Source organism: Falco punctatus, assembly GCF_963210335.1.
Source record: "Falco punctatus genome assembly, chromosome: 7".
Taxonomy (NCBI): Eukaryota; Metazoa; Chordata; class Aves; order Falconiformes; family Falconidae; genus Falco; species Falco punctatus.
In genome coordinates, this window is record NC_137587.1 from 20,856,092 (window position 1) to 20,869,426 (window position 13,335).

Here is a 13,335-nt window from a genome sequence, read left to right on the forward strand (position 1 = left end):
ACGCCTGCTGCTCCTTCTGGGATTTTCCTTGCAAGTGAACAAGCACGCTAACCCAAGAGAAACCTGTCAGCTTTCCACCAGCTTTGGAAGTTGAACTGGTTCCCATGGGAAGCCCAGCAGCATGGGACTGCCTGCCTCCGTCCCGGAGGAGAGGTTTCCCCTCTGCAGCAGTTTCATGGTAGCAGATCTCAGCTACTAATGAAACCATCAGCCTCCTTCTTACTCAGAGTTTGCAGTTTAAAATGTTATTTTCCAACTGCACACAGATGAACTTCTTTTCAGGCAGCGTACTGGCTGTATAGAATGATCAGCTGAGGAATTAATTTGATTTAAACTTCACGAAGTGTAATCAGCTAAGCAACACACTGACTTCAAGTTCTGTAATCATTTTCATCTGGCAAGAGTAAGACTGAAGTAGATTTGCCCTTGGGCTGGGAACAAACACTGACTTGGGAAACTGCAGCATAAAATTGTTAGAAACATGGAAAGTATTTCAGGCCCGGCAGCAGGAGACCTCAAGACGGGTCACTCAGACTGAAACCTCCAACGTTTGCACAGATTTTCAATTTAGAGAGTAGTGAAGAGATTAACGAGCCATTACTACTGCTGTCTGCTGCAATTTGTGCGTCTCTAGCAAGGTGATCTACTGTCCCAACATGTTCGTTAACTGTGGGGAGGCTGGGCCAGAAAGATCTGTATCTTTAGCATCTATATCATTAGTGGAGGGAATGAGAAAGTATGCCCTTCCTGGCCAAATACGAGGGAGATGAAAGGCGAAGAGCCCTTGAGTTGGGTGACAAACTGCTAAAGTTTTGACTTTAAAAGTCTGTGTAAGTAAATAAAAATCTCCATCTAAGGCTGTAAATTGCTTCCAGTGTTCCTCAGAGGCATTATCCTAGTCAGTCAGCCATTCAGGAATTCAAAACATTGCTACAGACTTTCCCAGCTTAAAAATAGTTTCTTCCACATCATCAGAAACATGTATGAGCTAAAAAAAGCTTTTTTATGGAAAGACTGGAGATCTGTCCCATCAGACGTACTGGATCAACTCTCAGTTCCCAGTCTGAATCAAAGGGCACGCAGGACCGCCGCCACCGTCCCCACGCAGCACCAGCAGCCAGCCCCCCTGCAAGGAAAACCTTGGGAACACCGGGAGCTTGAGGAGGAGTGCACACGAACAGCTCGAATCATTTACTTCCTTTCATTCCAGGACTGTTGAAGCCCAGATCATCTTTCCCTTCTCTCCCTCCAAAGCTTAGACAGGTGGGAAGCAGACTTCTTCTCATGCTTTGGAGAAAATTGTATTCAAGGATATAATCCAAGCCAGGAAATGCCAGATCTGGCCATAATATACCGGAGATGTCACTGAAGCAGAGAGCCTTGTGACATCCGGGGCTAGGGACAGTTTTATTTTTGCTTTCTAGCCACCCAACACTGCAAGTCACTCTAGATCCTAGAGAAAAGAAAAATGTACAGGGCTTCTGATGGAGAAGTAGAATCCTCAGGGAGGGGAAGAGCAAGCTAGGGGAGGCTCCTGCCTTGGACTTCTCTGTTCCTCCTGTAAGGATGCAAGAATTTTCTTTCCTCAGTTTATATAAGCTGCATAAAGATCACCCTGAAACGCAGACCCAGAACTTCCCTCCAAGGCTGAAAGGCAAACATGAACTAAACCCAAAGTGCTTTCCTCTAGGGTTCTAGACCAGACAGCTGTACAGACAACGGGACAGAACCAGGTGGGCCGCTGGGGCAGCCTTGCTGCTGGGCACCTCTCATCGTGTTCCCTGCAAGCCGAGACCGAAGCAGTGATGCCTACTGGGGAACACACGATGGCCAGCCCGCTCCCTTGGCCTCTACGGGTCAGCCAAGCTCAAGTCACTTCTGTTAATGTATTGCTTAGGCTTTTAGGAGCCAGATTTAGTAGCAGGTGATGAAGTTATTCAGAACATAACTGGCATTGAGGATATGGGGTGTTGGATGGTTTGTTTTTAAACACATTTCAGCTTCTTTCCCCTTCCCTGACAGAATTCAGTTCTGAAGCTCATGCCATTTCTCTTTCTGCCATACATCCATGTTTAGAGTTCAAAATGTATCTCGTGAGTATTTAACCTTAAATGCTGAGTGGAAGCCAAAGCTCTTTGAAAATGTGCATCAGGCTTTCCTTGAAGCAATTCTTGTTTCAGAGAAGGAGAACATGAGCCTTTCAATCTTTGTTCTGGAAGCAGAATGCTTACACACAAGACTTTCCCAAAGAGCATACGGTTCGACCATTTCAAAATGACCAGAATGCAAACCCTGCAAGTAAAGCAGGAGCTGGTGGTTTCAGCTGTCAATGCCGCTATAAACAGCTGTGGTTCATGAAGTACAATGCTGCAGACCACCGGCTCACAGTGATGTGGTCCTGGGGGCAGATTCTACCTGGAAATGTGCAACTCCTCTAGCATCTGATCACGGATGTGCTAGACGTCTAGCTAGAGGCACCATCTGGCTGTGAAGGACGATGGTCCCCCATCTAAAGTTGGAATTCAGGCAGTATATATTTTTATAGGAACATATAAAATGTTTTTACTCCTTCAGACTACCTACATCCAAACAGCCAGCGTGCAAACGGCAGCTTCATCAAAGGGGCAACTCTGGTCGGCTCTAAAAGCAGCGACAATGCCAACCTACACCTTTGCAGCAGCTCCAGAGGTGCTGGCCGATACTCAAGACTAGAACCAAACAGAAAAACATTCAGAAGACAGAAAAGCTGATGACCCTGCCAGCCATATTTCAGAACAAACAGTTCACTGGCCTGGGCACGCATTCAGGAGGTAGGTATTATCTCTCAGGAAAACTATAATAAAAAAGAATAATCATACATACTCTGCCCATTTTGGAAAGGACAACTCTCCCATGTTCAAGACAAATGGGATGCATACAAGGCTGGGTTAGCATCTCTCTCTGGCTCCCTGGACCAAAGATTATATGAGGTGGAGAAGGGAGAAAGAATCCTCTAGCATTTTTCACATCAAACTACAAACCCGCAGACCTGGGCCCAAGGCTCTGCTCCAGTATTTATGGAACTGTTTCCACTTCCCTTCCCCTTTGCATTTCAGACAAAAGAACAACAAAGCCCAGTCCTGAATAATGCAATAGGCTGATGCTTAGGATGCTCAAGTGAAAGGCAGGAAACCCAAGTGCAAGTCTTTGACTTGAATCAAGCAGAGTACAAACATCAAATCCAGATTGCTTATTTCCTTAGACAACGCAACACAAGAACACTTCGTTTGAGATTTCATTACTTTTGATCTGCACGACCACTGGAGAACACTTAGGCAAACCTAGCACCTGCCATAACCACTGGATTTTTCGGTGTTTCGGTGGTTCCCGCTCCCCTCCCCTCCCCCCACCCCCCCCACCCCACCCCCCACCCCGCACTGCCATTTGCTCAGTAGGTGCTTGAAACAGAGTTCATGTTCATATTAGTGTAGCATTAGCTGGGTTAACTAGTGCACAGCTGCAAGAGTGCACTGATGTGTTTTATAAATTATGTATGTGCTAGAATTAGTTTTTTAAAGAATTCCTAAAGAACTATGTGCATATGCACATAGTAATTCAGTTGTTGCTGCTATTTGCATTACTTTTTGGTACTCTGCGACCCCGCAGCAAAGCACTGAGCTTCCCAGGTCTGGCAAAGACACTCGGAGAAATCTGAGTGGGTGAAAATGAGAGGAAGCATCAGGTGTGCAGGGTACCTATCTCAATAGTAGTGCCCAGGGAGGGGCAGAGATATGAAAAACAAGATGGAACATTTCAACTCAATGAGGTTGTAACAAAAATCCTGTCTTGCTCCTGTCCACAAACAGCAAAATAAATTATAACTGCAAATGCATCCCAATATGATGGCCACAGTGGGCAAAAGACCCCTCTCTCTTCACTAGAATGTGACAATGCAACAAAGTACAAGACCTCAGAAGCTGACCTAACTGCGTTTGTCTTCCTTAAGTATCTGAGGAAGAGTGATTTTCTAGCTACCAAGTGACCTGGCTTATAAACAGAGATTAGGACCAGGTTTCAATCACTTAACTCTATTATGAAACTTAGTCGGGAAAAGAACCCACGGCAATTTTTGAAGAAAAGGTTCTGAAGTAAGTTCCCTTCCCAGTTACTACTCCAGCTGAGACAGGCTGGTTTTCAGAACATACTGCAATCAACTGGTATGCCCACGGTCAAAACTCTGTGCTCTTCCCTTCTCAAGGCAGCTGCATCTTTCCGCATGTACTTTGGAGAGCGAGCTGCTCCTCAGCACCAAAGCATGATCTCCACCGAGCCACCCACCTTGGAGAAGACTCACCAGCTTTGGCAAGAGGATCACTTGAGAGTTGGGAAAACCCCAGCAGAACTTCAGCTGACAGGCCTCATATCCTCCTGCATCTTTGAAAGTGGTTAATACCCCAGCCCAGAAACGCCTCATGCCTGCCTGCTTCAGAGGAACAAGCAGCTTTGACTCCCACAAACAGGTTGCTTGACATTAATGCTTTAAACAGAGGAAGCTGCTGTAAGTAAATATGTAGCTTGTGAGCTTGTAGGGATAGCAGAAAGAATTTGTTTAAAGATCAGTCTTTCTCTGTTCAAACTGTTATGAAGAGACATAAGGGAGTTTTTCTTTCCTACTTGTTGCAGTTTTCTGGAGATGAATTGTACAACCTGGCCTAGCAAATTTCCTGCTATAACAAGTTGTGATAAATAAACAGTGGCTAACTAACAAGTTAGTTCAATATTTACACAACCTTTTCATTTCTAAGTACGTGGCACAGATTATTAGAAAAGACGAAATCCCTTCAGATAAACACGTAAGATTTTCCACTGAACAGCTTGCTCCCTCCCCAGAAACAGGGAGCGACAATCCCCAGCGTACAGCAACACTCAGATCTAGCAGCTGGCACGGGATCCACGACAAAGCAAAGCAACCTACAAAGAGCAGCTCTTTTCATTGCTGGATACCTGCAGCAGGCAGGCATGCTACTGGTTGCTTGCATTTTTTTTTTTAGTCTTTACCAGATAACGCAGCTGCCTACTGCTGATAACATTTATTTATGTGAGAAGGTGAACCCGCTGATTAGGAAGCCACAGTTCTTGTGTGCACTGAAATTTCCTGCGAACAAAAGGTTAAGATCGCAGCCTATCTTCCTCCTCCTGCTCGACAGAAACTGGAAATAACAAGCATACACACAGCATGGGAAGCCGTCTTTGGGGAAACCACAGCAAACCTTTACACCCAGAGCCTGTAGAGGAGGCGTGAACACCAGACCTGGGAACTTTTATTCTGCTCTTGAAAACAAACAAAAGAACCCAAAAGTGAGACCGCAAGGCATTTGAGAAAACATTGAGAAAAGATGACCATGTCAAAGGAGAGTGGAGATGCTCATTCGTCAGCAATCCGGATATTCTTCAGAGGAGGGCAGAATTTACAGCTGAGAAAATTTTCCAATGTAAAGAACATTTTAAAAATAAAATCATAATAAAAAAGTTTTGGCTCAGCAACGTCAAGGTTTTGGCTAAAACCCAGCATTTGCAGTAAGGTGTTTATACAACTGAGGAGAACACTCCTATAGTGATCTTGATTGTAGTGATCTAACATATAATCAGTACAGAACAATTTTTTCAATAAGGTAACAACGTAACTGCTTGTTCTTATTGCCGCTTTCACTCAGGTTTAAAAACATCTTTTTCCCTTTCAGCCATCTTACACACTTCATAAATGCAACATCATATGCTTATTCCAAGTTCTCACTTAGCAAAGCTGACCAAGTAGGGGAAAGCAGTCTATGGCACACAGTAGCTGTAAGAAAATTTTTCAGCTCATGCTCTTCACTCACCCTCCTACTTTCCCTCCCAACATCCCTTCTGTAGTGCTCCTTTACTATCATCACGTTTTAACAGGGCATCTTCCTTCTTTCCCCAGGCACCAGGTAGCTGTGCATATGAAATAACTATTGAGACCAGTGCTCCACAGCGGTGTACTGCTGGAGTCAAACTGAAAACAAAAATCTCCTATTCCTTAAAATAACCTAGCCCTTCCTCAGTGCTGGGCTTGAAAGCCTGTCACAATTACTGGGGTCAAAAGAAGCCTCCTCTTCTGCTGTCAGCACTGCAAAGCACAAACACATATTGTTTGCGTCCTTTATAGGTGGTTTCTTTTCCCTTCACACAATGACTCCTCTCACCTTGTTGCTAGGGGAGCAAGTGCAATTCCACCAACTCCAGCATGCCAGAACTGAGAAGACCCACTAGATACTCTGTCAAAAACAGAGCCCAGGCAAGAAAGGACTCTGTCCACCTGAACAGCATGCCGGTTCACAGCAGCCGGCAGCCAGAGCTATGCTCTTGCTCAAGTTCTGTTTGCCAGACTTGGAGTCCAGGTGTCCTCACACGTGGGAATGCTTCTCTGAAGCTCCCCCTTACACACCCCATGCTGTTGAATGCATCTGCCCATCTGCAGTTTTAAATATTTGCAGCAGTGGTGGAAAATGAACCCCAACCTCCAACACCAATCTATTTTAAACTTTGGGCTAAAGAAACTGCTAAAAAAAGCAGTTTTCAGACTTTACTAAGTGTTGCTGTTAACATGCAGTTACATTATCCATCCTTCTGCTATTTTCTGTTTGGCCTACTGCCTCCCAAAAGTAAGCACATGGGGGAAGGGGAGGGGGCACAGGCAAGACACATCCCAGCAGTTGGAGCCATATTCTTAATAATAATGAATGAATATGTGTTAAGCTCACAGAAAGGCATGTTTCAGTGCCTGATTTTTAATAGCTCTTGGTTAGAGTGAGGCCTACAGAACAACTTCCTCCTGCCAAGCAATCACATTTTAGTATAGTGATGACACCATGTTATTCAGTTCTTTTCTTTAAAAAAACCCCACAAAATTGAATGTCACCATGGGAACAGCCTAAAGTTGATTTTGGAAAGAGGCTCATTTCCTATAGCTTTTCTGTTGGCATAAAAATAATGTCACTGAACTGTATCCGAAGCAAGTGCTTTATGAAGTATCAAAAGATAGCAGTCAGTGCTGAAAATATCCTCCCTACGGTTGATTTTTTTTTTTTTTTTTTTTTTTTTAGTTTCTGAAGCAGAATAAAGGGCCCAGAAAGGTTTCTGCCCTGTTTTTCTCAACAAGAAACACACCCCAAGTTACCACCAGCGTGATCTAATTAAATCATTCTTCAGCCTATAATGTGTAATAAGTGTCAGTATGGAAAAAATCCTTCTTAGAAGAACAATTGTAACTTAAAGCGGTCATCCTGGTTGGCTGGCTGAACAAATGACACATGTTCACACAAGAATAATTCAGTCAACCGTCTTAATAAGGATTTACTTTAAACAGAACCTTGTATGGGTACACTAGACTCAGTCTCATTAAGGAGTAAGTTGGATTTTTATACAGCATGAACCACTGGCAATCTAAAACAGACCCACTGAAGAATGGAATGGAGAATCAAACGCAATGTTTCAGACCCAAGCTCTATGTGCCTTTAATACTTTCTTTCTCCTTTTCTTTTTTTTTTTTTTTGAGAGAGTGCACACTACGACAGACATTTGCATTTATCATGTTTTTAACTTCTTTTCTAAGGATGAACTCTCTGAATCTGCATCTTCCAACTCCGCTCTGTGTCTTTTCAGTCCTCCGAGAGACTGAGTGCTCTCACTGCCCGTAGGATGCAAGTCAGCAGTATCCTCTCTCGTGCTCACGCCATAGCTGTTGCAGTCCACTTCAGACAGGCAGCAGTCTTTGTGCAAGGTCACACCCATCTGTACAAGGTTGCCATTATCAGCACTTGAGTGCACCTGTAGTCCTTGTGTCACAGTCTCCTGCTCTCCAAAACTCTGTCCATTGTTGAAGCATGAAGGGCGAAGATGCAAGTGGCCGTTATTGTGGTTAACACAGGAGGTGTCGAGGCTCCTCTCCTCACTGTCATCAGTCTGGTTTCTGGAGCAGTGACCCGACATGCTACAGATGGCAACAGTGGAGAATGGAGGGACCAGTGCGTGATGGCTTGATGCTGGTTGACAGTTCTGACTATTTTTCTGTTCTACAAGTCCTGCAGTCTGAATGCAAGATTCTTCGGTACAACTATTTAGCCCTTTGCAGTTAGCTTTTCCATTGAGCTTTTTAGTCTCAAAAGAATGCTCTATACCTCCGCTGCTAGCGTCTTCAGACGTGTTTTCTTGACTCTCCATCCGCCGCTGATTGTCACATTCATGAGCTTGACCATTACTAGAATTTTCTATCAAGCCACATTCTTTTAAAGTTTCTCTGTTGTGGCTTTCAGTAGAAAGAGCTGGGGAGCCTTGAGGAACTACTGAACTCAAGTTCCTAACATCTTCCTTATTTAGTGAGTGTGCTGTACTGTGCCTTCCACTAGTTCCTGGTTTCCCCTCGTCATTCTCTCCATCTGCTTTGGAGGATTCACCATCTTTGCCAGCTGAGTACGATATGTAAGAATAATGAAGCCATTTGTAAGCTTTGTAAATCTTTCTCTCCACTGATTCACTGTCTGAATAAGGAGATGTCCTTTCTTTGAGAACTTCTTTGTTGGCTGAACTCCTTTCTGGCGAAGAAGCTGGAGAAGAAGAGAGATCATCTACTTTGATCTGGGGGTAGTCATAGATGTCCTCACCTATGTAGGGGGTCACACTTTCTGTGTTAGTGCTAGTCCTTTCCTCCTTTTGCACCTTCTGTCGGCGCCTCAGTGCATTGCGCTGCCTCATAGATGTGCGTCGTTCATTCAGTTCCTCTTCATCTTCCGTGCTGCTGCTGCTGCTGGAACTGCTGGATTCGTTCTCCTCAGGACTTGGGGACTGTGGCCGTGGGAAAAGGTCTGTATCTAGTTCTGCCTCACAGGTATTGTCATCAGAGTCAGACTCATTGGAAAGGGCCAGGAGACGTTTATCCTGATACTTCCTCAGTGCAGAGAGCCTCTGCTGACGGGAAGCCACATCTTCTCTGGCTGAGGGGGATGCAGTGGATCTTAAGGCCCTTAAGTTATAGGCAGTTTCATCAGACTCTTCAGCCACATGTGGTGGGGAGTGATGCAAAGAGGTGGAGGACTCTGACTCGCTGTAAGCAGAGCGTTCACTTACACCTGCGTGGAGCTGCAGGATTGTGCTCTCACTGAGGTCACTATCTGAGTCAGAACTCCAGCCCTCAATCTCGCGGCGCACCAGGGAGTCAAAAAAGGCCATCATCCGTGGATCCTCCTGAACTGACTGGTTGGCATAATCATGGGACAAACCACTACCACTATTCAACACAAGACTGATGTACTCTTCGTGAGTGTAGAGGCAACGTGAATCATCCTCAATTCTACCATCCAGGTCCCCTGTGCAGTCAGGCTGCTTGTAAGGACTCCAGATCTGTAACAGAAAACAAAAAAAATGCGCATGTCTTTGAATTCATAAACTATTGTAAACATTTGAAACAGAACAGTAGCGCAAATACCCAGAACAATTGCAGTGCAGACTGTTTTTATTAATTTTTACCCCTCACTCATCAGTATTCCAGAGATGTAGGGTTTTTTCTCCCCCTTTACAAATGTTTTTTTTCCTGCATCTACTTCACCCATCCAGAACTTGAAAGCTCTCATACTGCAGATTGTCCATCATTTCAGTATTACATTGTGTAGTAATTTCTTCCAAATTGCAGGGCTCTATTTTTATGTAATAGGGGATGCTTACTCACTAACGGTGAGAATAGTTTGTTGCCTACAATACAGCTTTAGCACTAATGAAAGCACTTGTTTCCCAGGAAACTAGAGTTGCTTGTGCCAGTGATGTAGAGTAACATTTCATCCAGCTGCATAGTCAGTCACACCTGATCAGCAGGCAGCGAGCTGAATGCACGGAAGTGAAAAGCAGAGCTGCACTACTCCCTTTAGGGAACAGTCACGAAGAAAAGAAAGCATCCAACATCCTCTCAAGACACAGCAGTTGTTTTAGTTAGTGGAGAAAGGTGAAGAAGTGTTTTACTGAAAGCTATTTCTGACATGGAGAGAGGTAGTAACATTGCAAAGTGTAACGATTTCACCAATAACAACAGCCTTGACTGTGCTTTCCTCAGTTTTCCTGGTGTGGAGGGGAAAAGGGAAAAAGAAAAAAAAAATCCCCAAAGAAGATCCACCAATAAGATCCATCAGTAAGAAACTGATAATCCATAGCAAACATAAGAGTTGGATCTCCTCACCTTTCTCAGTTTTACTCAGATTTGGGGACAATATAACTAAGGCTCTCATTGGACAACCACTACCATTTCATTCTAGATTGATGGTTAACATTTATGTACAACACTTACTGAAAGCAGAGCTAGTATATTGCTTATTCACAATACTGTCTTAATGTTCCGTTTATAAAATATCCAATTTCAGTCATGCTTTGGTTTTACCATGTTAACAAGCTCAGGGAAAAAAAAATATCTATGCCAGCTGTCTATAGCAGGTTGGCCTTTTGGGATAGACTTTGGCACAAACATCTAACTCTTTCCCCCAACAGAAATTAGTCAAGTTTTGTTCCAAGTAGACAAAACCGTGAACAAAAAGTGTCTTTCCTCTGTAAATGGGATAATCAGCACTCATCTCACAGATGCGTAGTTAACACATGCAACATAATCTGATACTACCACGACAAGCGTTATAGAAAAAGCCCATGAGAATGCCAGTAATTCTGCATTCAGAGATTTTAAACAGTGTATGGTAAGACTACACCTTTAATATTGGAAGTAAAACGAAATAAATTATCTTGCACCTACTTTTTCAGCACAGCCAAATTTAAGAGTAACCTTCATTCTGGAATTCTCCCAAACTTGAATGCCTTTACTTTGCATCCTCTGTAATTTATGGTTAACAGAGCTTCCACATATGATCTGCCTATGCAGATAAGAGACGCTATTCCAAAACGAAAGTGGCTGCAGGTATACGTTTTTCTGTACGGCAATCATCAAGCTGCCTTTCAGAGCAAAGACAAAGGAATTTTACATTGCATTACATTAGCCTGTTACTAGGAACGTGCCTCAATATCACAGTGTGTTCGCTACTTGTACTTAATTGCTATTTTTATTATTTGCAGTACTTAAATTGTCTTCCAGTACAGTTCGTTAATATAATACTTGAAACCAGAATGAAGACAGTCTCCATTGCTTAGTTCAAGCACTGCAGTTACTAGATACAGGGCTCAAGGGACAAACATCAGGTTTGGATAAAGATACCAAAACCCAATCTAAGCCATGTAGAGACTTCCATCAACCGTACATTACCTTTTTGAATTCAAGAGAACACAACGAGTCTCTCCTTATGCTCTGATTATTTCTCATGCTACACTTCCTAAAGACAATGTAGAAGAGAGTCTTCTCTCGGTGGATGCATGAGAGAGATTGTCGATTTGGGGATACATCAATTTTTTTAAAAGAAAAATAGAACTCTGCTTGCTTAAAGGACTATTTGGAGTTGCTGCCTTCTTGATGATTTACCTAGCACACGTTCAGTACCTTCTCTCACAATTTGTCAGATGCTTTCCCCTCTTTGTCCCACCACTGAGCATTTCAGCGTGTAGATCAGATCTTTTTCTATTTAAGAAGCATATACCTTCTTATAAATGCTTCATACTGTGTGCCTGGACAAGTAGAGTGGCATTCCTCAAACAGTCTTAGCAGTGTTAGATTGATCACTAGGTTTTATAATTATTTTTTTTAAGCAGGAGAATTAGAAAACTCTTAGATTCTGTATGAAATAATAAATGGAGGAGAGGTAGAGTCTGCTCTGAAGTCCCACTTGGAAAGATCTGGGTTTTAATGAAAAGTCATCTAAAAAGGTACATAAAACATGCACAGAGAGATTCTGCATCCTTGTTAGTGCTACCAAGTCTTTCTGCTAACTCTGCAAGCATCAGAGAAAATACAGCAATGTTAAATACTGACAAGATAGCTACAAAGAGTCTATAGCAAGGCTTTTTCCCTTCCGAGACAGATTTGTTCACAAAGGAGGAGCAAATGATAAAGAGAATTCAAGGGAATTCAGGATGAATACCTGTTTGTACAGGATCAGCTGTCTCTGTGGAGACTGATATTCCTACTTTCTAGACATTTTGCTATGAGGGATTGTGAGGGCCTGCCAGAGTTGCACAAAGAAATTAGACTAAGACTCTATCCTTGGCAGAACCAGGAAGTCTTTAAACTGGCAGCAACTGGTCCAGTTATCCCTGTGACATCTGAAACGTGCTTCTTTGTAAATAGAATGTCTCTTGTCTTTTTCTCATCCTCTGACATGCCATGTTGAGGAAGAATGTGAGCAAATTGGAGAAAATAAGTTGGCAAATCATCCCACTGAACAACACTCTATCAAGTTCTTTCTCTGTCAGATTACTCACTGATGCCCTGAGTACAGATATAAAAATAGGAACAGAAACAGAAAAGGGGAGTGCAAAATTGGTTCTTTACTTCAGCTGAGATGCTTCAGAGAGAATCTTTGAATTGCTTGTATACCATGGTGGCAAACCCTCAAATTTTAAAACAAAAAAGTAGTTATGCTCATAGCGTGAGAATAATTAAAACCAACTATATTAGATTATCTGATTAGGCAGAGGCGGCTAGCCACAATGACATTAATCTGTCACCATAGCAACATGGGCAAATAGACTTTTCTATCTTTGATATACTGATGATTTTTAAACAAATGGGACCTACAGCAGCTGTGCTCAGTTACACAGTATTCCATTTCCAATACAAAACAGTATTTTCTTTCTGAAAATCCTTACACACTTTATTTATTCTATCTTTTCTGGAACTGTCTTCTAACTGCATTGCATTACTCTCCACAGCCCTCCTCTAAGCCCCACACATCAGAGGGAATGGCTCATTTATTTCTCCCACAATGCAATTAATTTTCCTGCCAGCACATCCCAACGTCTCACACACTTAACCGAGGGGAAAGTGGTATTTCTCTGTTTTATATTGCTTTAGCCCTCATGGTGAATGCTTGCTGCAAATGATGATTTTTAGTTCACAGCTGTGCTTTTCCATACAGCTTTACTGAGGTTCAGGTTTCTGAAATGGAAGGCAATGAACAATTCATCTGAGTTGATGTGTCCAGCGTACACTGTCTGGAGTGAAGGCTTCTAGTATCCTTTATTTATGAGCTTGCTGAGTCTTATTTTAGGTTTCTGAAACCTCCTCACTTGGATATTCACTGTTCCACCCCCTGCATCTTATCAACTATATTCTCAAACCTAGCAGAAATCAAACCCTGAACCACTGAGTTACTGAATTATATTCTTGTAGGTGCTGTACAACAAAATAAAACCAAA

The 13,335-nt window shown here is 42.9% G+C and overlaps 1 protein-coding gene across 4 annotated transcripts in view; it reads right to left on the reverse strand.

The window, feature by feature from the left end:
* Positions 1-5,278: 5,278 nt before the first annotated feature.
* The window catches only part of DCAF5 (DDB1 and CUL4 associated factor 5), a 78,250-nt gene continuing 70,193 nt past the window's right edge, over positions 5,279-13,335 (reverse strand). For all 4 annotated transcript variants that reach the window (XM_080396498.1, XM_080396501.1, XM_080396500.1 and 1 more), the window contains exon 9: positions 5,279-9,399. In XM_080396498.1, coding sequence (XP_080252624.1) covers positions 7,591-9,399 — 1,809 coding nt within the window. In that variant the 3' untranslated portion in view covers positions 5,279-7,590. The remainder of the gene's footprint in view (positions 9,400-13,335) is intronic.